Here is a 27,216-nt window from a genome sequence, read left to right as displayed (position 1 = left end):
CACCCCCTTTTTAAGCCTCCACAAAAGCTTAGAGAGAGATGAGTTGTCCACCTCTGTCTGAGAAGTGTTGCGTGAGACGACGTCTGGCGTTTATAGGAGCTTTTCTTTCTTTTCTTTACCCTTTTCATCCAACTCCTCATTTCCAAGCTCCACACAACACCCAAAAGATGCCTCGGCCTGAATAAGACGACACTTATCTGCCATTGTGGTTCCTCCTGCCTCTCTCCGGCCCAAGCGCTCAGACCACCAACTTCTCGTCTCTCCTAAAGAGCAAAGACAAGAAGATATGATGAAACAGAAGAGACTGCGTTCAGAGCTACGGGACCTGGTGGTACTTTGTCTGGCCCATCTAGATCGCCCTGATAGGCCGCGGCGATAAGAAACATGAAAGTACCCTGTCATCAGCTCTTTCTCCTTCATCTTTTCTACGACCTGCAACATCACAGCGAGCGGAGGAGACAATGCTCGGCGCTCGGAGAGGAAACGCCGGTGGCTTCAAACAAACCTGAACGGACGGAGCGCACATGTTCAGCCGACCCCCCTGAGCTGCGACGCGGATTTAGGCTGGTGGTGAGGAGGTCAGAGAGACGGGCATGTTTCTGCCAACGATCTGATGCTCTTTCAAATTAAGCCTGAGATCCTGGCTGCCAGCGGCGGGGCAGCTGGGGTTGTGTGATCTACGGTGAGGTCTGGCTGTTGTGCCAAGCGTATTTTCACTCTTCTTTGTTGGTCTTAAAACAGCAGTTCTTCAAAGCTGGCTAATCTGACTTTATCTCCAGATAGCTGCGATGGCTGACTGTGAGACTTAGGAGCCTGTTTCATGTTGTGCTCAACAATCACGCCGCTCTTTCTGCAGCACTTTATCCTCTGCATAAATCTGCCTTTTGACTTAGGGACAAATTTGTGGTGGCCTTTAAATATTTTTTCTGATTCACATTTTCTCTCGTTCCAACCACAGATGTATTTTACAACTCAAAATGTTTTAAGTGTTGGTTAGCACATAGGGCCGCAGCTCAGATTGGGAAATTTACTCAAACAACTATTCAATCAATCAATCAATAAAGTTTATTTTGAGTAGTACATTTCAGCAACACAGCATCTCAATAGTAAACATCATATAGTCAACAGTTGTGAAAACCAGTAGCAGGTTTTATATTTTGTCAAGTTCCATCACTAAAATCATCATTGAATGTTTTGGTTAATATTTCATGTATTTTGGTTCTAAGGCAACTCTGACCAGCTGCGTTTTTTAGTCTTGATATAAAGGAGCTCAGTGTTTCGGCTGTTGTTCAGTTTTCTGGAAGTTTGTTCCAGTAACTAGAGGTGAACTCCACACAGCCTTTATGTGAGAGTGGTAACAAAGAGACGTATAGTCCACATGTAGCAAGGTATCGGGAAAAACTGACACATTTTTATGTTTTGGTCTTTCATCCACATGAAAACTTTGTTTGATAAAAATAATTGTAATAAAGTGGAGATTTAAAATAACTCTGTGTTTGCGTGTGTACATGGGTAAATGAAGCTTTAGAGTCCTTTACAATCAGCACCAATATATCCACATACCTGCTTTGGCACAATTGCCAAATTTTATGAATTTAGAAATATAGATATATATATTCTAATAAGCTGTTTAAAGGTAGTTCAAATTATATACCTGAGTGCAATTTAACCATCTGACGCCATGTTTAATTCCTTACAGGAAGTTGAGGTTGTGTTGAGGCAATCTGATTGGCTGACAGGTTTTAACTGTGCGCTGCACTGCCCCCTACTGGTTTGGTAAGTTTAAAATGATGCTGATGGGCAAAATTGTGCAGGTTTCTGTGGATGGAAACTTTTCAGAAACTGATCCTGTGTGTCCAATATTGTATAATTTTTTAATGATGTAGCGTAAAAGTTTGTTTTTAAAAAGGCCTTAGATTAAATAATGTCACAAGTGTTCATTTTGTGTGCCTTTATTTATGTTGCAGTGCTAAAGAATCAGTTGTTAATGTTTCAAGTTCGGCTTTGCGATAAGGAACAGACCCTGCCTCCCTCTCTTACAGACACGCCAAGGTGTCTGAATGCGGAAATGTGTGCCGGCAAAATTTATTTGAAATCTGTTACCATGGCTTGTACGAGGAGAGCCTGGAAATATTTTTCTCTTCTTTGTGGATGTAGCTGCCAAAAGAAACACTGTGAGATTGATGCTTTATTGATTTGATATCTCCATTTCTTGTGCAATCTTGGAGCTTCAGTCTTATAACGTGACTATATCTGGACCAGAGCAGGAGGAATGCATGCAAACCACACACAGGAAAGCCGCAGCAACCAGCAACTTTACCAACTACGCAGCACTAGGCTGGTGAAAAATACATTTAGGGAACTCTAAAAATAAAAATAAAGCAGTACACCCTTTTTATTGAGAGAGAGCCATGAAGTCATTTGCAAAGAAGGACAGAAATGTATACCAAACTGCTCAACAATCAGTATTGTTGACAAGCCGTTTCCAAACAAGACAATAAAGATTTTGTAGTGTGTGTACTGGGATCAAGGGTGTGGGATTCACTGAGTTTTATTGAGTCGTAATCGGGTACAGTATGTTTGCAGAAACAACACTGTTTCATTTTTTAACGTAAGGATTTAAGAAAAAAAGAAAAAACAGGAAAGAAATAATGAAATGACTTGGAACGAGTGGTGCTCTATTAGTGGGCAAGTATTTAAAGTATTTATTAGCAGTCTTTTCTCTTTCAGTTACAAGCATCTTGCATGCTGAGGTGAGTGAATGTCCGTCAACACAGACAGAGCGTCTTCGTAGTGTTGTATGAGATTCATTAAAGTTAGCATTGGATCAGTGTTGCAGTATTAGCATAGCAGCTGAGTAAATGCTGCAGCAGGAAGTCGATTCTGGGGCAACATGAATCAAACGCACCATTGAAAATCCAGGCAGATAATCTTGTGACAAGTCAAGTAAATAGATAAATAATCCAACCAAATAATTGTATTACTTTGAGTTATTAATTTCTTTATATATTTAAAGACTGAATCTTTTTCTTCTTTAACCTTAAACTGCTCACATGCTTCTTTCACACCAAACAGCAGGCGTTGAAAAGGAGATCCAAGTGTTTTCAGTCACTTTCGATTCAAAGAAAAATGTTTTCCACGACTACCAGTCACAAGCTAAACTATCTAAACCCACCAATCAGGTCACAATCTGACTTTGTGACCAACCTTTACTTGAGCGTTGCCATGTTTGCTATGTTCATTGCGTTTTTTTGTGTTTCTTCCCAAAAGCAAAGAAACCATCTGCAGAACGGATACACCTGCAACTTCCTGGGCCACACTGAAGGGATGAGGCAGCCGCTGTGAAAATAAACATTAACCGGCGAGACATATCACACCTGATTGCAAAACGTCCACCAATGACAACATAAACCCTCGCCTATCTCCCTCCGGGGCCTGGGATTGTAGGTGCCACCATGATTGGTCAGCGCAGGTGAGGCCTGCGAGGGAAACGGCGTTCCTCCCTTCTTTACAGAAAACTTCCTTTGTTTGCCTCTGACATGGGGAATGTGTGGCTAAGCATCGACGCGGCCCTTTGAGGGCTGGAAACGAGTCCCCCCGTGTTTCCCTAATGTGCAAGCAGAAATACTTTGATCCCACCAGGCGGGTGGGAGTCGCCGGCTGAGACACGGTTTACGAACCTCTGTGGCTCATTTCTCTTGATGGAGGATTCGGTTAATTTTTCACTTTGTTTGAACCGAAAGGTTGTTGAGTTTTACACTTGAAGTCGGTTTCAATATAATAAAAATGTTTAGGATTTATACAGTCAGACTGGTGTATTTCCTTCTTTTTTTCCAGGGGTAAGCACTAAACCCTGAGTTACCTACTGGTCTGCTTGCTGGTTTATAGATGTGTGCTGGTTGGTGAGTGCAACCAGGTGAATGTGGCTCCAGTGTGAAATGATTTGAGTCGCCAGTTTCATTAGGAAAGTGTTATATAAACAGAGACTGAGCTGAAACTTTCACTTTGACGCCCAAACGAAAATTCACAAAAACATCCCGTCACGATGAGCCAAAAGTGGAACTTTCTAGAAGGAGTTCATCCTGTGGGAGTTCAACCCAAAATCGATCCTACCTCTGAGAGATTTAGGTTTAAAGTAATCTGTTAATTATTTTACCAAGACGCTTCTTTTGACTAACAAAATCAGTGGCAACATTTAGAAGATTAGGGTGATGGAAAGGAGGCCTTTAAACCTCGGAGACCTTCATGTTGTTACAAAAGATCAACTGTAAAAAATATCAGTGGAAATGTGCAAAAGAAACGTTTTGTTTTTTGTTTTTTTTTTTAAAACAAACATAATTTAAGTAGTAAATCTAAAATATTGTGAGTGTAACTTGGTTTGGTGTAAAACTTACACAGCACTCCACCACGTTATTCATTCATTTAGAAATGTTAGAGTTTAAAAACACATTTTTTGTTTGAAGCTAAACATATAGTCAATAAACTAACAATTTAGCTCCAAACTATTTCTATAGGAAGCTAACAATTTAGCTTGAAACTAGATATATCTTGCAAGCAAAATATTTAATTTGAAGCTAAATATTGAGTTTGCTATCTAAATAATTTATTTGGACCTAAATATTTAGTTTTTTTTAACTGAATATTTAGATTGCAAGGTAAATATTTAGTTTGAAGCTAAATATTCGGTTTGCAAGGGGAGATATTGACCTTGGTTATGTAACATTCAGTTTAATTCATAAACACTAAAACCATCCAAAGAAGTCCTCCCTGCTCTCTGCCTACTTCCAGATCTTGAGGAACACATTCTCGCAAACTCAAATATTCCTTCTTCCTGGCCAAAGCGTGAGGAAAGAAAAAAAAAAGGTCTTGAAGGGCTCAAGTGAAGCTCTAGCAAGCCTGAATATGATATTTCCTGTGCACTCAGCTCCTCTCTTCCAGGCCAGATCTGTCGGGTGATTAGTTACTGGGACGTGAAGAGGTATGCATGGTCTGTGAGCAGGAGGAAGAGGAGGTAGAGGCCAGAGCCTCAACACAACCCCTCTGTGTCCAACAACTGCTAATCTGTGTGTTCTTGTTAGACCGGTCAGTGAACTGTGACGGGCTCTCAGCGGCCCGGGTGTAAGTTACCCCCTGGCATATCGGCGGTGTCTTTACTCCTGCTGACTTCTCCTATGACATCCTGCTCAGAGTGAAAGTTGTGGTTTATTGGACGACCGTCAACGTTAGCAGTGAGGAAGCTAACTGTTTTGGTTCTGCTGGATGCTCCAGCAGTCGTCTGCAACGTGTCCCTCCGCTGGAGTTTGGACTTACGGCGTGAGCTCGACCCGAACCTCAGGCCGGGTCGAGCTCAGTTAGTTACACGTAGAAAGTCAAAGGGGAAGACACGATATGAAGTTCTGTTAATCTGTGCATTATAGTGTAAATAGAGGAGTAGATAGTGTAACCTGTTGAGGAAGTAAAGAAAGTAAGTCGGGTGCAGATGTTCATCTGACTGTAACAAGAGCAGGGCTCTGCGTGCGGCTCCGCTCCTATCAGTCACTCATCCCAGACGATTTGCACATGACTCACCCTGCGGTTACAACAAGCGACAAAATGGAGCAGGAGAACCCTAAGCAAAAGCTAAAAACAGAAGAAGCTACACTGCTTACAGAAACGTTGGTCTCAACTCCTCCATGGGGCTGCAGCTTTCATGACTCCCCCACTCAGCTCCTTCAGACTAGCCAGCAGCAATTAGCAAACACCTGGTGGAACTGAGCATCTGCTGAGCTCGTCGTATGAACTAAAAATGTTGACGAAGAACTGATAGAGGAGCCATGCTGTGACGACTTCCTGAAGGCGGAGTTTCAGAAAAAGCTGAAGCTTCTTAAAGAGACAGAGGCCCAATTTCAAGACGTTAATTTACAAAGTCACATTTGATATATACAGCATTTTTATAACAACTGAAGGCAACGCAGTTACTTGGTTGGGCTATTAAATGGCACTGTGTGCCCCTCTAAAGGTAGATGGGTCGGATCGGGCTCAGACACAGAGCCTGCAGCCTAGTGCCGGGTCGGGTTGGATGTTTTGAGCCCAATCTAAACTCTACCCGCCATCACTTTTTGTCCACCTGGTGTCTATTCTAGATGGATCAGCTCTTTGCAAATCCAAATCCAAATGGGGTTGGATTTGCAAAGAGCAAATCCAACCCCATAGGCCAGTGATAGGCCTATCACTGAACTACATGTGTACCAAAGGACATCCAAATTGGATGCCTTTGAAAAATCAGTTGTTTTAGATTACCTGCATTACATTTCATCTTTGCGTTTAGGGTTATTTAAATCTGAGGCAGCTTTGGTTAAACCTGCCCTGTAAAGCTGTCTGTGGGCTGCTGTGCTAAACCAGCCTTGGTGTAGCCTCGGTAGTGGAGCGATGTCTCTCTGTCTCTCTTTCTCTCTCCTTCTCTGTCTCTCTGGGCCAGGGGATTTCCTTCTTCCAGAAGCGCTCAAAGTTATTACTGTGGAGGAGGATCTAAGCCCTGCTGCAAAGCCCGTTTGATGTTCCCCACAACATTACGGCCCGCTAACACTCCCAGAGATCACAGCGGAGCAGTCAAAGTGCAAGTGAGCTCACACACCACTAAGTCAGAGTTCCTTCTGTTTTAATTAAACAATCACTGTAATCTGAGGCTACAGAACATCCTGACAGTTGGAGGCAGGGGGGAAACGCGTTAAATTCACTTTCGCCCAGCTGCTGTGTTATGCACGTTGCACAACACACATGTAGAAAGATAACATGGCATTTGTAGTAAAGTGTAAGACATGTCTCACACTGAAGTGTTTGGTACAGTTGTCTGTTTTTACTCCTTTAAAAAATAAAGAAAAGGGGAATCGAAGCCTCAAACTTGCCAGGACTTGTCCTGGCATAGCCCTGTGATTTATATGATGTGGTGTTAGAGAACTACAGATTATTGTACCAATGGATAGCTCTGTTTACTTTGACTACGACAAAAATTTAAAACTGAAGACATATGGTTTTAAAGCGACTCAAAGCATAAAATTATTCAAATTCATTTTGTCTGATAATTAAAATTTAAATAAAAAAGATTCCTGAGAGAAAAGCTAAAGTGCATTTAAGCTGCATTCTATACAGCGGCTGTAGGGGGATTTTCTTATAATCTGAGGCTCTAAACAGCTAGTTTCTTGTTCTTTTGTTACATAATCACTTTGTAAATTGTGGGTTTACTTAGTTTAGATAACGAGGTAGACGTTGCTTCAAGACAGGCTCCATTAGTATGCAGTTTGGATCAAGTGTGAGTTGTCAAATGTTGAATGTCTCAGGCTTTGACCCTGATCGTGACCTACTCTGCTACGTACCACTTTCTGTCTGAAGATTTGCAACTAGTCAATAAAACTTCATTTATGTGGCACTTTTCAGTCTGCAGAGCTCAAAGCCTTGGATTCGTGTCGTAGATTTCATCTTCATACAACACGACCAGCAACTACTGGTCACATGACCTCGGATGACTGCTAGAGACATCGGGTTATAAAGGTTATGAGATGTGTGAGAAAACGAACAGCTTGCAGACGGTTCAAGGGTGTTTGGCAGGTAAATAACGATCAGAATGAGCTGATCTCCAAGAAACTAAACAGCATGGTGGTTCAGATTGCGAGACCAAACGATTCAACCTAGCAATATTTCGTAAGCGACAACAATAAGAGGAAATCAATGCCTCAACATAAACCTCAAATACACAGGAGTACGCCACTCCACGGAGGTCGATGCGTACTCAAAGCATATTCAAAGCCCATGGGACAAGTCCGTACAACGGTCAGGTTTTATGGCTGTGTCCGTGTAGTTAGCCTGGTCGTTGACTTCCTGCACAACTCTCCTCAATTCTTGTTTTTCTTCACCGTTTGGGCTTTTTCCCATTAAATGGGTTTCAGTAGACTTTCGATCAGGCCAATTAGTGAACAGGAGGAGTTGTGAACAATGATGATGATTTTCTAGAGTTTTGGTCTTGAAATGGCAGCAGAGGAAATGAACGGAGTCATTCAGTCCATGTTGGCCTCCAAACATTGAAGTAACATCAACTCTTCTCTCTTCACAGTGGCCTGAACCAATCGAACTGTAGATAAAACCTTTTATTGGAGTAGAAAACGCATGAAAGTTACAACAAACTATTGAAAGAAGTTTCTAGGACACTGGAAATATATGACGTAGTTTCAAAGGCAAGTCTACAAAATACTAAGGAAATGTCTAGAAATTCAACAACAATCCTTGACAAAATGACTTACTAAAAAAATTGTTCATTGAAGAATCTCATTAATCTGGTATTTAGCAGTTGGCAGGCGCTCACATACAAGATCCACAAAAATGTTGCATGATGCTGGTAAATGCTTGGCCTTCAGAGTATATTTGCTCCTTTTGCACTAACGCTCAAATTGTTTACAAGTGTCGTGAGAAACGATGACAGCTTGGAGTCGGTTCCAGAGCAAGAAGTCAATCAAGCAGTGAAAAAACGTTGAAATGTTGCTGTTATTATCTCAAATCACGCAGTTGGTGTTTTCAGGTCTGGGAAGACATCATTTTAAGCCTGCAAGAATGTTCTGCGGTCACACGCAGAAATAATTAGCGGTATTCTCCCGGGTCTGGATGGTGGCCAACACCAGCATTTCATCTGCCACAGTTAGCTAAACGTATTTGGGTTCAAACGAGCTGAAATCGCCAATAGAAGTGCAGGATTTCATGGCGAATTCTTCCCTCGTATCGTTTTTCTCTCCCCCTGCATTTAAGTCTCTCGCACTAAGCCCTCTTTTCTCTCCTTCTCCCCTTGTTTTTTTTTTCTTTTCCTTTTTTTTTTACCTGGGAGGTGCAGGTGTGAAAGGGCGAGGCCGTGGAAAAACATTCGATTCTGCAAACTTGTCATGAAGGAATCCATTTACTGACCTCTGCATCTTGGCACACAAAGACAAATGGGTTCGCAATTTTCCGCCTGACTGGGGGGCAACAAAGCACATTTCCACTTTCACCGGTAGTCAGGGTGCCAAAGTACAGTCTCCCTGCAGAACGCTGTTAAACCGGGGCAGCGAGGATTTTGGCTTTGCTTACCTAATGGTCAAAGCAGACTACTACAACCTGGAGTGAAGCATCAAGACAAACAAAAGTCTGACTTCACAGGGTGAGCTCATATGCTGATGAGTTATTTTTCTTGACTTTTAAAGCAGTTTTTTGTTCTGTAAATTAAAACCTTTATTGCAACAGTTAACACAAATATTAAAGACATCTATGGCTACTGTAAGGTAATCCAGTCTCAGTCAGGGTTTAGTTAAAATGATTTCATCTGATAGATTCTGTTCATTGTCTCCAACAATAGACAAAATCTTGTTTCTTCATTGGTTCCATTCAAGTCAACCAATGAAGATCATCTATTGCTCTTCCTTATTAGGGGCCCATGCGTTCCAGTTTTATTATGTAGGTTCTTCTTGGTCTGGACTTTATCTGGACTGGTATCTGTTAGTGGTGTAAGGCGTGCCAAAAGACGATCAATGTCCCATTCTGATCCCACTTTCCCAACGTCTCACTGGACATTAGAGGAACTCTCCAGAGTGAGTTGAAGATCGCCGCAACAACATCATTCTCCAGACATTGCCAGTTCACGTTTTACCACCTGTTTGGGTTTACCAGATCTATCTGGCCGCCTGTGCTAATACCACTGAACTTAACTCATCCCTTGAATCACATGACACCAATTAGAGTTTGGTCTGGACATTGTAACTCTTGAATATGGTTTCATCTAAACCATATTACATTGTAACTCTGGTTGTATTTGTTATGGTCCTGCTAGAAGGTGAACCTCTAACCAAAGTCTTTTGTGGACTTTAGTCAAGTGACTTGGAAAAGAGACAGAAAAAGGTTGTCAACTAGACTTATAGTGGATTCACACCAGCCCTTTTAGGGCGCTTTAATGGAACTCTGGTTTGTTTGGCTAGAAAGGTTGGTTCGTTTTGGGTTGGTATGAATGCGTAACCAAAAAGTAAACTTTGGTCCGCCTACAACTCTCTCTCTCTTGGGTCTTGGTTTGATTAAAGAAAACCCTGGTGCAGTTCAAAAGCATATGTGAACACCAAGCAGGACAGAGACCACTCCAGAATCAGGAAGCGGACCATAGTGCAGAGCATTCTGGGTAAATACAACCAAAACAAATGAGAGAGTTAGCACTAGACGGAGAAATGGCTTGTGGGCCTATGCCAACGACAAAAGACCACAAAATCTATCGCTACTCCATTTTTGTTTCCATTTTGTGAAGAAGGAAGTTGAGTGTTTTCTTCAGAGGTTTTTATGGCGTTTCTTTCAGTAGCTCTTGGTGCAGCACCACCACAGGCGAGGAGGGGAACAGCTTTTCAATTAGTTTGGTTGAAAATATAACAAATGTTGCATTTTGAACCGAGTCCACCAGATTATCAGGTGTGAAAACACCCTTTGAGTTTCCAACAATGAATTCTTGAATTCACTTGGACTTGACGAGCTTTTGGACTTTGTCGTACTTGATATCTCAGCACCAAATAGAACAATAGAATTTCACACAGTTGTGTGCTTTTTCCAAGATAATTGCTTTTTATTTAAAGTGGCCTCATCAAATTTGTGATTATCACCACAAAAATCCATGACAGATCATATTTGTGAATGGCACTGCATGGTGCCGTGTGTACCAGCCAGCTGAGTCGTAATCTCCTGTAGGGATGAGTTGTCATTATGCTGAGGGTCTATTTGATGTCTGATGTTATTTAGTGGGGAATTACCATGTTTAGTCGTCAAGCTCAGATTTCCCAGAGGAAAACCCAAACGGCAGCTCTGCAGAGACTCCCACACAGACTGGGTCAGCAGGCGTGAGGGGAGCGGGGTCCAATCAAATGTCTGCTAGAAATTAATGAAATGTATTTATCAGCCTCCAGTTGTACCTATATGATTTTAGACAGAAACACAGCATACAAAATTTACCTACTACTATTCAATAAAACTGAATTTATTTGATTCAATTTATTATTGGGTTAACACTACAATAAGGGTACTATGGGATTTTCTGATATAGTTCTTTCGGCATCACTGTTCACTTATGATTATTGACTGCGGAAGACATCAAAGTGGTGCAAAAACATATCAAATCCATTTTTAATATTTAACCCTTGTGTCCAGAAATGGAGTCCAACCGACCCCAAACACGTAAAACTTGCATCATTTTCCACAGTCCTCTACGTTTTCCCCAGTCCTCACAAAGGTCAACAAAGGTTAAGGTTTTAAAGGTTAAAGGTTTAACTGCAGATTTAAAAGTCTAAACTTTCTGATATTTTCTTCACTGCAAGTGCCAAATAGGAAAATGATTATTATGAATATGATGAAGAAACTTAAAACAATTTGTCCCCCAACCTGCAATATTTTATTTGATTATTGGTGCAATATTATGGACTATTCATAGGTTTACGTAGTATTTCGCAAAGCTAATTTCAGATTCGTTTCACTTTTTAGTTCTCTTATAACTACTTCATTTTTACTTGATTTTTACATTTATTTATTTATTTATTAGCCTTCTTAAACTGGGACCTGAGTGCGACTTTTGTACTATAGACATGTAAATGTGAGCTGGAATGAAAAGGAAAGAAAGTAATGCTAAGTTGAACTGGTTTACGCCAGTGGCAACTTCCGGTTACCGATCATGTGACTCGAGTGATGTGAAATTAGTGTTTCCGTCGCAGTTTTATTGCGATAAACAAATTTTGATATAGCCAAAAAAAAAAAAAAAAAAAAAACTTAGCACCGAAACTTTTTTTCCCCTCCAAAACTGGTGTGTTTCCATTGCGCGAATTTAATCTTAAAATTTGGAAACGCAGCTACCGTAATTCAATACCAACAATTGCAAACACGTCACTGTCTTGTTCGCAGAGACACCGGTGTTTGGGTGACTTCTTCTTTTTCCTCCTTCTTCTTCTACTGCTTCTTTTTTTTTTTTTTTTTTGTTCAGCGTAACGTCGCTGTTTTCTGCTAAAGTCTCCATGGAGACGCAAACAGGAGCATATTTATTTTCCACCGCAGCTGGCAGCTTGGCGGTGCGGACTGTCAGTGAATCAGGTGTGTTGCTGTAATTGCCACTTGCAAACGACACACTACAAAAAACAGAAGAAGAAAAGAAAAGCTTTTTGACACAGTAAATTGAAGAAACCCCAGAAGCAGAACGCGTGAAGCATACATTCCTTCTGACTACACAAAAACAAAGCAAACAAACAACAACAAAAAAAACATCGAAATTGACACTGTTGATTGGGTGGACTCTCATTAACAGCCTGGAAAACCCATCCAAGTGGATAGCTCTATACTTACACTTCTGCCTGCTGTAATCCCCATAAACACCCAGCCAGCATACCCATGTGGGCCCCATATGGGAAAAAAGAGGGCTGCCAATATGGGCCCCAAATGGGTTTGTCCGCGGGTTCCATGGTGGCCCCACATGGGTTTGCCCAGGTAGATTTAAATGGGTGCTGACTGGGTTTTCAGTGGGACCCAGATGGGTAACTTACATGAGCCCCATCTGGGCCCCACTTGGGAGCTTTCATGAATTTTTACCTGGGCCCCAACTGGGTCTAAACTGGGCTAGAATATGGGTACCAAGTGGGTTTGTCCGCGGGTTCCATGGTGGCCCCACATGGGTTTGCCCAGGTAATTTAATTGGGTGCTGACTGGGTTTTGAGTGGGGCCCAGATGGGTAACTTACATGAGGCCCATCTGGGCCCCACTTGGGAGCTTTCATGAATTTTTACCTGGGCCCCAACTGGGTCTAAACTGGGCTAGAATATGGGCACCAAGTGGGTTTGTCCACGGGTTCCATGGTGGCCCCATATGGGTTTGCCCAGGTAGATTTAAATGGGTGCTGACTGGGTTTTCAGTGGGACCCAGATGGGTAACTTACATGAGCCCCATCTGGGCCCCACTTGGGAGCTTTCATGAATTTTTACCTGGGCCCCAACTGGGTCTAAACTGGGCTAGAATATGGGTACCAAGTGGGTTTGTCCGCGGGTTCCATGGTGGCCCCACATGGGTTTGCCCAGGTAATTTAATTGGGTGCTGACTGGGTTTTGAGTGGGGCCCAGATGGGTAACTTACATGAGGCCCATCTGGGCCCCACTTGGGAGCTTTCATGAATTTTTACCTGGGCCCCAACTGGGTCTAAACTGGGCTAGAATATGGGCACCAAGTGGGTTTGTCCACGGGTTCCATGGTGGCCCCATATGGGTTTGCCCAGGTAGATTTAAATGGGTGCTGACTGGGTTTTCAGTGGGGCCCACATGGGTAACTTACATGAGGCCCATCTGGGCCCCACTTGGGAGCTTTCATGAATTTTTACCTGGGCCCCAACTGGGTCTAAACTGGGCTAGAATATGGGTACCAAGTGGGTTTGTCCGCGGGTTCCATGGTGGCCCCACACGGTTTGCCCAGGTAATTTAATTGGTTGCTGACTGGGTTTTCAGTGGGGCCCAGATGGGTAACTTACATGAGGCCCATCTGGGCCCCACTTGGGAGCTTTCATGAATTTTTACCTGGGCCCCAACTGGGTCTAAACTGGGCTAGAATATGGGTACCAAGTGGGTTTGTCCACGGGTTCCATGGTGGCCCCATATGGGTTTGCCCAGGTAGATTTAAATGGGTGCTGACTGGGTTTTCAGTGGGGCCCAGATGGGTACCTTACATGAGGCCTATCTTGGCCCCACTTGGCAGCTTTCATTTTTACCTGGGCCCCAACTGGGGCTAAACTGGGCTAGAATATGGGTACCAAGTGGGTTTGTCCACGGGTTCCATGGTGGCCCCATATGGGTTTGCCCAGGTAGATTTAAATGGGTGCTGACTGGGTTTTCAGTGGGGCCCAGATGGGTACCTTACATGAGGCCCATCTTGGCCCCACTTGGCAGCTTTCATTTTTACCTGGGCCCCAACTGGGGCTAAACTGGGCTAGAATATGGGTACCAAGTGGGTTTGTCCACGGGTTCCATGGTGGCCCCATATGGGTTTACCCAGGTAGATTTAAATGGGTGCTGACTGGGTTTTCAGTGGGGCCCAGATGGGTACCTTACATGAGGCCCATCTTGGCCCCACTTGGGAGCTTTCATTTTTTACCTGGGCCCCAACTGGGGCTAAACTGGGCTAGAATATGGGTACCAAGTGGGTTTGTCCGCGTGTTCCATGGTGGCCCCATATGGGTTTGCCCAGGTAGATTTAAATGGGTGCTGACTGGGTTTTCAGTGGGGCCCAGATGCCTCATTCCAGTAGGAACAATGGGGTCTTTCTCACCTAACCTGAAAGTGAATTACATTAATAGATATACAATCTTAATCAACAAACCAAAGTATTAAAATGCTTTAGCACAAAACCTGCATTAAAAAAAGAGATGAAAAATGTCTTTTGGTCAAGGTTTTTATTTGGTAATTTTAAATATTGTCAGTTTTTTTTAACTCGTCAATTATAAGAGCTTTATTAACACAGAGCAAATGATGCCACAAGAAATGCACTGGTAAAAGAAATCTACAAAATTATTCATATTGCAGATTTGAAAATAACAGAAACTAGTTTAATATAACAAATATATAAACATAGATCTATATGTAGATATATAATTATCTATGTAACTAGATTTCTAGCTATGTAAATATATATTTATCTCTATATATATAGATCTATATATCTAGATAGTTATATTTCTACATCTCGTTATCTAGATAACTATGCATCTAGTTATGTAAATATGTATAGATACATACATGTATATAGATCTATATCTAGATATGCAACTATATAGATCTGTACATCTATATATAAATACATATAAATATATATCAACACACACACACCTACATAGCTCTTTCACACTACATTTTTGTCAAATATTTTTAATAACCTATATGCCACACTTGAAAGCTCTCATACATCATTGTAACTGTCCATCTTGGAACCTGCCCACCTGAGTCTGAGCTGGCTCTAGTCGCTCTAACTTTTCTATTTCCACCTCTGTCCGGGGCTCCAGTAACCCACTTCGAGTGCCTTTTCCGTATCTTTGTGTGATTCCGTGGATGGATCCATTTCTTTTAAGTGCACCTAAAAAACAAGCAAAGGTAGAAATTGCATTAGTGTTTTACTTTTAGTACAATGTAACATTAATGAAATGTGCATCTCTTCCCCTTCAAGGGGCAGAAATGCTTGCAGGGATCTGCCAAAATCAAAGCACTCTGGAGTCATTATTATTATGTACATAGAGGTGTGCAGATCGATCAGCAATCATAATCGGTTAATTTCCGTGAAAATGTGTTTGATTGGTGATCGCTGATCACGGCCTCTTGTTGCAGATCACCTGTATCTCATTCGCAGCCTGCATGTGCAGCTGATCTACTCTTTCCGTCACACTGCGCAGACTTTTTAATTTTGCCAGATAACATGTTATCATTTATACCTAAAGTGAAAAAATAACAGCCAATCCAGACGATCGGCAGCGATGGGCCCCATGGGTGATCGGTATCAGAATTGGAAGCAAAAAACCTGATCGGAGCATCCCTAGTACACACACTATATTCTTATTGTAAATTTAAAATATATTAATGTATATAAATCAACTACTGACATAAAGGTTCTATCATGGTCTTGTATATTTTGTTAATACTGTTTGAAATGCAAACAATATTACCTTCAAATTTTGTCAGCAATCAAATCTTTAAGTTCTTGAGAGCACAGTGAAAGAATACTATGTGAATTAAACCAAAAATTGAAGTCTCAGTTTTTAATCTTAAAAAAAAAAAAAAAAAAGATTACTAAAAATGAACAAAAGGCATAAGACAACCAAAATTAACAAATGTTCAAGAAAAAACGTGAATATAAAAACTGATCTTTACCATACAAAACATCAGAGACGCAGGTCCCGGAACTTGTTTCCTATGTCGGCCAAACAGGTTGAACTGGAGGGCCAATTCAGGGGACATGAGGAATCGCACAGCTTGTTGTACTGCATCATCTAAGGACCCTCCTCCAATTTCTGCAACCATGACAACCTTAAGTATAATGACAATTACAGGACAACATTTTAAAATCAGGACGCATGATACATTTAGTTTTTATTAATTGATTTGTTATAAGCTATATATCGTTTCACACATATATAGCTTATAAGCTTACTTTTTATACATGAACAAAATGCCAATTGTTAATGTCTGTATCAATTTAAGTCAATAAATTTTGAAGGATTAGAAGGAAAAAGTAAAGCAAGGAGAACCAAATGGGTAAAAGAACTGAGAGCAGCTCAAATGACAACCAGGGAGACAGAAGATCTAGAGCAGTGGTTCTTAGCCTTTTTTGAGGTACCGAACCCCCCAGTTTCATATGCGCATTCACCGAACCCCCCCCCCCCTCCTTGCCCCATCCCTGTGCTCCTCCGCAGCACTGATTGGCTAAGCAATGTAACGTGATCCTCTGCAGCAAATGATGGCAAAGCGGCGCATCACGACTTTACACAAGTTTTTTTCCCTCCGCGGCAGAGGCTCCGCCGAACCCCTAGGGTTCGATCGAACCCAGGTTAAGAACCACTGACAGAAGTCCCTGTTCCACGTTACCTTCTACGTCGCTTTTCTGGAATATCATCATCTCTTTGAAGATCTGATGTCACTTCTGCCCTTACAAGCCTTCTTCACGCTTCTCCATAGTAGTCTGTAGAAAATAAATTTTTAAAAAGTATTAAAACATTGGTAAATCTAAAGCTCCCATTTGCATTGACCAAACAAATGGCTAGTTGAGACCTAAACACCCACTTGTCATGTTTTTTGCAGTCAAACGATGACAGAATAAAACGCTTTAAAATGTCACTTACACAATAAAACAAACATGATTTTAAAATATTTACTACTATGCCTTCATTCTATTTACAAAAAAGCTTTTATGCCAAATATACTGAAACCACATGGGCCCCATTTCGTGTTGCCCATTTCTGTCCCATTCTCAGTTAGCCCACAATAATGCTGAATACAGTCTACATTTAGCCCAAATGGGCTGACAATATGGGTCCCATTTTAGGTTAAACATATGGGCCTCGTGGAGTTAGCCCAGACAAAACCCATGCCCATTCATCATTACCTATCTAGCCCATAACGGCACGATTCAATGCAGTTTCATGAAAAAAAAAAATAATAATAATTAAAAATGCACAATTAATGGATCCCAGCTATGCATGCTGGCTTAATTGGCTGCGAGAAAGATTGTTAAAAACCCATGTACACAGAATGAAAGCGAAGTAGTTACTCTTTATAAATAATGTAAGTGGTTTTATCGTGTCAAGGTACTTTAAAAGCAACCTCCGCTAGCAACGTAGATTCATTAGTGAACCGATTTTATTCTGCCGCGTTGGCGCTCAAATTTACCGGTGAATGGCGCCGCAGCGTATTTGAAAATGATCTGGCCAGAACAGTTTGAAATCGCTCTGCATCCAAATATTCTTACCTCAATAATGGCAGATGACTTATTGTGTGTGTTAAAAAAATCACCTAAAAGAAAAACAAACAAAAAAAAGAAGAAACAACTAATAAGGTCTTTCGGGGTACTCCGGTCATCCGAACCATTACGAGCAACAAATGTTTTAACTAGCGATTTAAAATCTCTCCCTAAAATTTGACACAATACAGACAAAACAGACAGAAGTGTACTTACAGATTCTTTAGTAGAAGGCCAGCGAACCTGCAGACTCCGCGCCAACGGACTGATGGGACTACGTTTGATTTTGAAACCGCATATCCATCCGCAGTTAACAATTGTACGTTCTCCAAGAAACACGAGATTAATTTTGAGAGTAATACATCGGTTTAACAAATGTAAAACCGATGTAGCACTCACAAATTTTCTCAATAAAAATAAATAAATATAGTCGTCCTTATTCAAATGTGTTTTGGAACTACTTTCTTTAGTGGATGTGTAAAGTGTCTACTTCAATTCACCAACCTTTATTGGCAACGGTGCCAGAGAAAAAATGAACAAAAAGGTTAAAAAGATTATTGAAAAAAGATTAAAAGATATAAAAATAATCATAAATAGAAATGTTTAGTTTTTTTATTTTATTTATGCTGACAACTTGGAAAATGTTTACAGATGAAAAAACAGATGCTAAAAATTTTACTCTTGTCTTTCTCACTTGAGTTTTGTTTGAATTCATTTTCTAAACATTTTGTAATATTTTTCACGATGATCTGATCTGAACTATTTCTCCAAATAAGAATTAAGTCCTTCTTTGAAAAAGCTGCAATGAACACTTGGAGGTCTGAACATCCTATTGATAATAAAATAAAATTAAATTACATTTAAAAAAAGAAGCAAGGACAAAAGTCCACTCTGAACCATTACCTATTTTGAGTGAGCAGCAGAAGATTATGCATATTTAAAACAGATAATGTCACAAAAATGTTAGGACATCTGGACTGTTCTAGTGTAAAATAATAAAAAGAAAAAATGCTAGGACTTCAAAGTGTAGCTTGGACAATACTGAACTGGTTTAAAAAATAAAGCATTGAAACATATTTTGGTCTTCTAGAAGCCTAGTGTAATGTCGGTGTTAGTAAATGAGCCAGACACAGAAATCATGTAGTGAGCATGGTTCAAATACAATACCTCTTTATGACCTCCAAGACGAGGTAACCATCCAAGGAGAGCTTTTCATTTTGTAGAAAGCTTATACAATTGCTTCAACAATTTACCTTTTATCAGCTCCAATACAGGCCAACTGAGTAACAATTTCCTTAGCTAAAGGCCATCAATCTGACATCTCATAATTTTTTTCAAAGTTTTTATAATCTTGCTCTTGCAGCTTTTGCTTTTGACATATAGTGAAAAGTTTAAAAGTGACAGGGTAACCACATTGTCTAATCAGATTAAAAAAAAAAAATTCCCATTACCCCACATGAAAAAGGATTAAGGTCTACATTTTCCTACCCAGGTCTAACCCATGTATGGTCAGCCCATGCTTGTGTCATGTGGGTTCAATGTGGTCAGCCCACATGGGTTTCCCATGTTGGGCCCATGATACTGGAACTACATGGGCCCCACATAGTGTTGCCCACTTCTGCCCCATCCCTAGTTAGCCCACATAAAAAAGCAATGGGGCCTACATACGCATGCCCAGGTCCAACCCATGTACGGTCAGCCCATACTTATCTCATGTGGGTTCAATGTGGTCAGCCCACATGGGCTTCCCATGTTGGGCCCATGATACTGAAACTACATGGGCCCCACATAGTGTTGCCCATTTTTGCCCCATCCCCAGTTAGCCCACATAAAAATGGAATGGGGCCTACATATGTATGCCCAGGCCCAACCCATGTACAGTCAGCCCGTGCTTATGTCATGTGGGTTCAATGCAGTCAGCCCATGTGGGTCCCACATAGTGTTGCCCATTTCTGCCCAATCCCCAGTTAGCCCACATAAAAAAAGGATTAGGGTCTACATTTTCCTGCCCAGGTCCAACCCATGTACGGTCAGCCCATGCTTATCTGGGTTCTATGCGGTCAACCAACATAGGCTTCCCATGTTGGGCCTGTGATACTGGAACTACATGGGCCCCACATAGTGTTGCCCACTTCTGCCCCATCCCCAGTTAGCCCACATAAAAAAGGTATGGGGCCTACATACGCATGCCCAGGTCCAACCCATGTACGGTCAGCCCATACTTATCTCATGTGGGTTCAATGTGGTCAGCCCACATGGGCTTCCCATGTTGGGCCCATGATACTGAAACTACATGGGCCCCACATAGTGTTGCCCACTTCTGCCCCATTCACAGTTAGCCCACATTAATGCTGAATGGGGCCCATATGTTTAGCCCTAATGGGCCAGCCCAAGTGGGTCCCATTTTAGGTTACCATATCGGTCCCATACAGTTAGCCCAGATAAAACCCATGCCCACTCATAACCCATGTAGCCCACATCAAACCCAAGTGGGGCCCACCTATGCATGCTGGCTGGGAACATGCATGCAGCTAATAATTTGTGCGCACAGCAATTTTACTAAGTAATAAACAAACAACAAAGAGCCTGAAATCAATAGTTGCAGGATTGCGATGACACGAAGCTGCAGACGCCGTCCCCCTTGCGCAAAACACACTCTTTAGAAGTGGGGCCCCTTGCTTTAAAGCAACAGGTGAGCTTCGCGCGGCACCTCCCCTGTCTTTCCCCAGCGAGGCTCTCTAAATATAGAAATTATGCTCCGTGATAATTGGGGGCAGACAACAAAGCCAGCAATATTTCCACCCTCCTCCTCCTCGTCCCTTGTGTTGCTGCTGCTAAGTCGCATCTCCAGCTGGCAAACAGCAGGGCCCGACATCGGAGTTGCTGAGGGAACACCTGCATTGGCTGGCTGGGGCTGTGAAGATAGATGAGGAAGATCACTGACTTCCACACCTGCCCGTTTGTCCCGCGCCGCATACGCGTTTGATATTTACGCACAGACACACACACACACACACACACACACACACACACACGCACGCACGCACTTGGTTCGTTTTCCTCGAGAGTCTGACGAGGCGCTGAAAGTCGGGGATCGTCCGTTTAAGTGTTTTTTTTTCTTCTGTGAGAAGCCGTGGAAGACCACCTGCAGCAGAAGGAGGAGTAGTGTGGGGAACAAAAAAAAAAGAAAAAGAAAAAAAACAGCAATATGCAGACTGCAAAAACACCAGTTAAACAGGTGCCAAAAAGCACTTGTGGGCATCAGGTATCACAGGTCAGGATTTGCAGTGTTTAGAGAGAGATCACCCTGAAAACGTCAAAGGGAACACAGGGGAGGTGGGGATGTGAGAGGAGGGGTGTGAGGTGTGGTGGGGGGTCACACGCTTTGATTTGCACACTTTTCACAGGGTGAAACTCTAGACTTTGTCGGAGGAAAAAAAGAAGAAGCAACAACACAAGGCTGTGATTAATGCAGGACTCATCAACTTGAAAAGCTGCAATAAAAACTGTTTTTTTTTCTTTTTAACAAGTAGTGAAAACAACTGTCCAAAAACACCAGACGCACCCCCACTCGTTTTTCCCCCCTTCTATTTTTCTTCTTTCTTTTTGCATGCTTAGATGATGGACGGGGGATGTCCAAGAGCGCTCGGGTTGTAATACACTCCTGGATGCTGCCATTAATCGACGGCAAGCCGTCGGAGCTGCAAGGTGTGTGCGGGTGGGGAAAGTCCCCCCGGCGCGGCGTGGAACTGCAGAGGCAGGAGGAGAAGAGTCGGTAGCAGAGCTGCCGGCCCATATCGAGACACCCCACTGACTCACAGACTCACAGATCACACACGGAGCTTTTCATGCTTCAGCACAGGTCTGCCTTCAGCCGTGAAGGAAACCTGCGTGAAGAATGCGTGCCTCCTGCTGGAAAAGTCAATGACAAATTCTGGAAAGTTTTCTCAGAAATGTAGATAAAAAAAAAAGACAGAGAGAGAGAGAGAAGCAAACATGGCCTACTTAGAGTCTCATCTGCCTCTGCTTCCACTGTTTAATACGATGTGTCAACAAGTGGTCTCTAACCCGGTTACTTAATCCTTATCGCTCTGACCTCCACTTTTATTCATCTGCTTAAAGTGGCAGTGCCTCAGTTAAAGGTCAGATTTTATTTGGCCCTGATCGGCTGTTGCGCGGATTCTCCGGTCACAACTTTCTGCTTTGAAGTTTTTCTCTTTTTTTTTTTTTTTACGTTCGCACCGAGTCTGCCAGCATAACAGCGTCCATAAAGAAAGACAACACTGATCTCGTAAGCGGGTTTATATGTTTAAACTCTGAAAGTCAAAGTCAACCACTAAAGCAGAGGTTATTTTTAAAGAAATGTCTGTTAAAAGTTAAAAGGTTTGGTATTTTGACAACAGCGTCAATTCCAGACTAGAGGGGAAAAAAAAGAAAAGAAAAAAAATCATCTTTGGTCCTAAATGCAGGCTTCTGGTCAGAAAAATGAAAAATTAGTTTATTTTCTTTTTCTTTTTCACTTCAGACATTTTCAAAAGCACAGGTCGGTATTTTGGGATCAGTTTGTACTAATTAAACAGTTATGGTTTGAAAACCTCTTAAATCAGAATTTACATGTTAAACTAACGAAGTGCTACAAGGGGAAGAAAAATGCTACATCCGTTATCTGCTGCTTATCTCCAGCGGTCAATAGCTGCATTTCAATTTGCCGTATAAATTGGAAACGAATTAGATTAGATAGAATTGGCTTTCGGCTGTATTGAAATTAGTGTATTTTGCAAAATTGAAATAGAATTTTTTTCGCCCTTGCATCACAAGAGTCACATGATCAACAACCGGATGTTACTAATGGCGAAAACTACGAAGAAGAAGAAGGCAGGAAATGGTAGGAGGATAATGGCGCTGCATGTTCTTTTTTTATCGCGTGGACAAACTTATTCACGTGTGATTTTGAACGGGTTTCTCATTTAATGTAAACACGGCAACCGTTTTCCCCCCACATTAGCAGAATATTGACAAAGTTTTACATACATTTGTTATGGAAACGCAGCTAATGGGTAACAAGCGAGCTCACCAACATGGGTCAGACAACTATGGACGCACATTTAGAGAGACGTGTCTTGTTTTTGGAATGTGGGAGGAAGTCGGAGTACCTGGTGTGAACATTCAAACGTTTATATTAGTTTACAGATAAAAATAAATGTATTTGGTAATCAGCCTCTTAAACCCAACCTGCCTTCAGACGTTGCCATTCGTGGTAAGGTGTTAAATCTCAGCGTAAAATCCAGCTGTTTTGTGAAGGCCACATAGGTTTGTTAGCGAACACTAGTGAGCAAAAAGTGACATGAAGATCAACAAACACAGGTTAGAAAGGTCAGGGAGAGAGCTGTGGACGAGTTTAAAACAAGATTGGGCTATAAGGTAACAGCCAAGAATGTAGATCCCCAAAGAGTGATGTTTAATCCTTCATCTGACAATAGAAAAGAAGGTAGCACAACATGGATGTTAGCCTGAGCTAACAGGCTGAGCAAAGGGCGTGCATCAGGGAATCATCTGGGATGCAGACTGTAAATAAAATGCTTAAAAAATCTGAATAGTGTGGCATGCTTTTGAATTCAACCACTTTTACTCCAATACACCTGAACTAAATCCACTGCATTTCATTTGCCTTTATAAATCTCCAAAATTTTAAAGAGCTCACCAATGCGTATATTACATAATATATTCACTATGGGCCGCTATCAGGCTACATGCTAAGGCTGTAAAAAGTTGAGTTTTTCAAAGTTTCCATCAAGCCATCGTTGCAACTTAAACTCCTTTTATTCAGATGCCAGAGGAGGAGGTCCAGGAATCATAATAATGTAGCACTTCCCCCACCCCCCATCCCTCACCTGTTGCTGAACACTGGTGGTCAGCTGGTAGAAAAAGAATGCTGTAATTTGTGAAAATTTGTGAAAACCACAGTCACGGTGAAGCCTAAATGACGACTCCCGTCACTCTGTTGCAGTTTTCATACAGATGACGTTTGGCACGATTAGCACGTTAGCTTGAAAAAACTAATTAGGCATGTGTTTGTTTTATGCTTTTTATTACACCTGAAAAATTTGTCACATTATTTTCAAGGTCAGAAGAATAATTATGTTTTAAAATTTCCACTAATAAATCAATTTGGATCATTTTTTGGTATATATTGTGATCGTGTTTAATCTTTACTCAGTGTTGTATCGTGGCATCCCTGTGTGATGCGTTACAACAACATGGCCATAATTACTCATTAAAAAAGACATACAATTTAAAGCTGGGAGTGAGTACATGTCAAATTGGGAGAGATTTTCAAAAAGTTTTATAATTTGGATCAAATTGTACAGAGCATCGCTGGGTAAAACGGCTATTTTCCAGGTATAAAGATTAAAAAAATATATAGCGTCTCCGTCTTTGTATAGTTGACATTGTTCCAAGTGGGGATTGTTTTTTTTTTTAATATATGGCGTGATTCTACCTGTAAAAATATATTCTCCAATAAATAAATATATAAAGATAAATATGTGTATCTAAAGAAAAAAAAAAAAAAAAAAAGAATAAATAGACTTTTACACTTCTCAAAATGTCTCGACACAGGTCTGAGAAAAAAAAAAGAATTCCTTCAAAGTCCTTCTCAACCAACAGCAGGTTCTCGCTCGAAGAAAAGGATCGCCATGCAAACCCGCGGCGGGACTCCTGGGCTCCACTTCCCGCTCGTCCCCCTCTGGACTCCTCTTGGGACGGGTCGGTCCAGCCTCCGAAACAAATGAGCCCCTCATGCCGAGGCATTCTAGCCTGTCTTCATGGCCGCTGAGAGATGGCCAATGTGCATTCCTACGAGAGGCCCCCCACGCCCCACCCCGGGCCCCCGGTGCCTGTCATGGTCCGCCATGCCTGCGCCAAGGCATCGTCTCAGCCTCGCTTCTGTTTTTGCTTTTTTTTATTTTTTGTTTTATTTCACGCCCTGCCGAACAGGGGCGTTAAAGCAGCTACTCCCCGATCAGAGACTTTGGCATCTCAACTGTGACCCAGGATATCCTTATACAGTTCTGGCACTCTCTCTGGGTCCACGGGCCTGGGCAGGAAGTGTGTGAATTTCTGGTGCCGTCGGGATTTCGTCCCATCCCTTGGAGTCCCGTCTTTGTTTAAAGCCACAAAGTAACGCGTCCCTTTGTCTCCGTGTTTGTAGAGGTTGGACGAGTAGGTGTTGTACCAGTTTTCCTCGAACTGCTCCCTGAAGACGCATTCGGCTGTGAGCTTTTCCTAAAAACAAACAAACAAAAAAGAAAAAGCAGAGGTTTGGTCTAAGCAAAAACAAACCAAACTCCTGTTACGGCTATCTAAAGGGGTCAAAACGGGGGAAAAAAAGGTCATAAAGAGTTTGATAGGTCTCTATGAATTGCAAACATCTTCTATTTTGGTAATTTAGTTCAATTTCCAAACTCAAAATTCAAAAAAATAAGTTTCAATACAGAAATATTACGCTAGGGTCAAGTCATGGCCTCCGTAGTCATGGAGACGAGACAGTTCAGCAGATAGTCCCTCCAAAAGTAGGGAAGCTGAAAAATGTCATTGGTATGGCTGCTGGCTGGTCACAAAGTGTCCTATCTTTAAAAAAAAAAAAAAAAAAAAAAATCAATGGAAAGTTGAGTGGAAGGAAAACCTGTGCTAGAAGAAGGTGGACAAGCTTTGAGAGGACTGTGAATCAAAGCCCATTCAAATCTTTTTTTGAAAAAAAGTTGTAAGCTCGGGACTGCAAATACAATATTTATCACGATTCACACGTACTTTATCGTCTCTGACATGCGCTACAACCATTAAAATAATAATAATAATAATAATAATAATAATAATAAAAATCTATCAGCCAAACCTTAGAACAGATGCAGTAACATATAGGTGAATTCCTCAAAGTCAAATATCTCTATGTGACAAAAATTGCAACTGGAATATGTTCAAACAGTGAAAAGCAGAAACAAATATTCAAGTTTAAGGACTATAATCATTATAAAACATTTCTGTTTAATAGCATCTCACGTTTTCTCGGCAGAAGGAAGAATTTCTTATTTCTAGTTCAAGATATGAAAAGTCATCCTCACTTTTCTTCCTCCTTCTAAACACGCATTTTTTTTTATTTAATCAACATTCATCCAAGGAGATGCGGTACTTACAGAGCCATAGAGCTCCCCTTTGTCGTTCATCCCCAGGTAAAGCCCGCTGTCCACTCCTTTTATGCTTATCAGTCCCACAGCGAGGCTTATGAATTCCAAAATACCTGCAGAAGAATAACACAGTTGTTCTGCGCATGATCAAAGAAGCTCAGAAAAATCTGGTTTCCAACTGCGACTCCGACTGAATCTGGTCAGAATATTCCCGTGACTTGTTTGTGTTTTCGTTAGTTTTATGTTGGCTACAATTGGAATCTGTTGTCTGCGTGATTGGATTATACCGACTTGATCGACGTGACTAGAACAGAAAAGTGTCGCGTGAGGAGTCCTGACCTGACATTTGTTGTGAACTACAGCGCTCTGAAAACGCCGATATGGATTTTAATATTTACCATGGCGACTGTGGTCCTTTCTGGTCCCCTGCACCGTGCCGTCCGGAAGTATTTCCAGATGAAACCCCGTCCTGCAGTACAGCTGCCGCCTCCTCAGAATGCCCTTTAAGTGCTTCAGATCCGGCGTGGTCGGCAGGTACCGCCTGTCCCCGGGGGCGAGGTGGTGCTCCCCCAGCAGAGTCGGCCCGTCCCCGGGAGGCGTGAGGACGAAATGGGAACCGACGTGAACGACGCCGTCGATGCCGTGCAGGACGCCACCAACTTCCCCGAGAGTGGCGGCTGCCATCGCGTCAGGAGCGGAGGGGTGGGAGGAGTAAAGTTCAGCAGGTACACGGAGGTCCGGTGGGAGCGCTCTGGCGTAGCGGCGGACCTGGATGCCGCCTATTGCATGTTTGTGTCCTCCGTTACTTAGCGCACGTCCCTCCGCGGCGGCGCGGGGAAAACACTCGCCGCTTCCCCTCCGCCGCAGAGAGAGTTGGTCGGATGGAGGCGGGCTGCAGTCAGCGGCCGTCGGCGCTCATGTTGGACACCTGTCCGCAGCGTCGGCCGGCGGTACGCCTCGGAGGAAGCGGTCGGTGCTGGCTGCAGGTGAAGCAGTCCCTGGAGGTCTGAGCTCAAAGTGGCAGGGTTGGTGAGGCAGGTGTAAAAACCACAGCGCTAGTGATGGGCGTGCCCTGGCAGGCGATTTTTAACCCCCCTTCTCCTGAGGCACGGAGTAGAAGAGATATGGGCTGGTGGAGGAAAAAACACTACAGCTGTTTAAATTTAAACCAAGCATCGACATTAGTTTAGGACTCAGCCGACACTCTGTTTTTGTACGGAAGAGGATCGGGGCCACTGGGGACAGAAAATAAAACCTACACAAAAAACACAAAAGGATACTGAGATTATTCAGAATCCTGAGAAAAAAACCCTCAGTAAATTATAAAATAATCGAAGACATATTTGATTCTAAAGCTTTAGCTCTCTAGGAGTCATCAAGTTCTGCAACTTTGTTTGTGACCCTTATTTTTGCCATAAAGTGAAACTCAATGAGATTGAAAGCCTGTTTTATAAGAGTGTCCTGGGATGTCCAGCTGCAAAACCAGATAAAAACAAGACAGTTCAAACCTTTCAAACACGACTCTAACAATCACATAAAACATCTA

The 27,216-nt window shown here is 42.2% G+C and overlaps 1 protein-coding gene and 1 long non-coding RNA gene across 2 annotated transcripts; both read right to left on the bottom strand.

Moving 5' to 3' along the window:
- Positions 1-14,612: 14,612 nt before the first annotated feature.
- Positions 14,613-19,481, bottom strand: LOC148157149 (uncharacterized). Its single transcript, XR_015764508.1, has 5 exons — positions 17,704-19,481; positions 17,497-17,540; positions 16,617-16,710; positions 15,903-16,058; positions 14,613-15,114 (listed from the first exon to the last, which is right to left on the bottom strand). It is a non-coding gene; the product is annotated as an uncharacterized LOC148157149 (long non-coding RNA).
- A 4,077-nt stretch (positions 19,482-23,558) lies between these two features.
- fgf20b (fibroblast growth factor 20b) lies at positions 23,559-27,015 on the bottom strand. Its single transcript, XM_014986897.2, has 3 exons — positions 26,069-27,015; positions 25,680-25,783; positions 23,559-24,771 (listed from the first exon to the last, which is right to left on the bottom strand). Exons 1-3 carry the CDS (start codon positions 26,352-26,354, stop codon positions 24,526-24,528), a joined length of 636 nt encoding a protein of 211 aa, XP_014842383.1. The 5' UTR covers positions 26,355-27,015; the 3' UTR covers positions 23,559-24,525.
- Positions 27,016-27,216: the final 201 nt, after the last annotated feature.

This window comes from Poecilia mexicana, unplaced genomic scaffold, assembly GCF_051168715.1.
Source record: "Poecilia mexicana isolate PSO_F unplaced genomic scaffold, ASM5116871v1 scaffold_10, whole genome shotgun sequence".
In the NCBI taxonomy this organism is placed as follows: domain Eukaryota; kingdom Metazoa; phylum Chordata; class Actinopteri; order Cyprinodontiformes; family Poeciliidae; genus Poecilia; species Poecilia mexicana.
The sequence above is the reverse complement of the archived record's forward strand: the minus strand, read 5'-3'. Positions and strand labels throughout refer to the sequence as shown.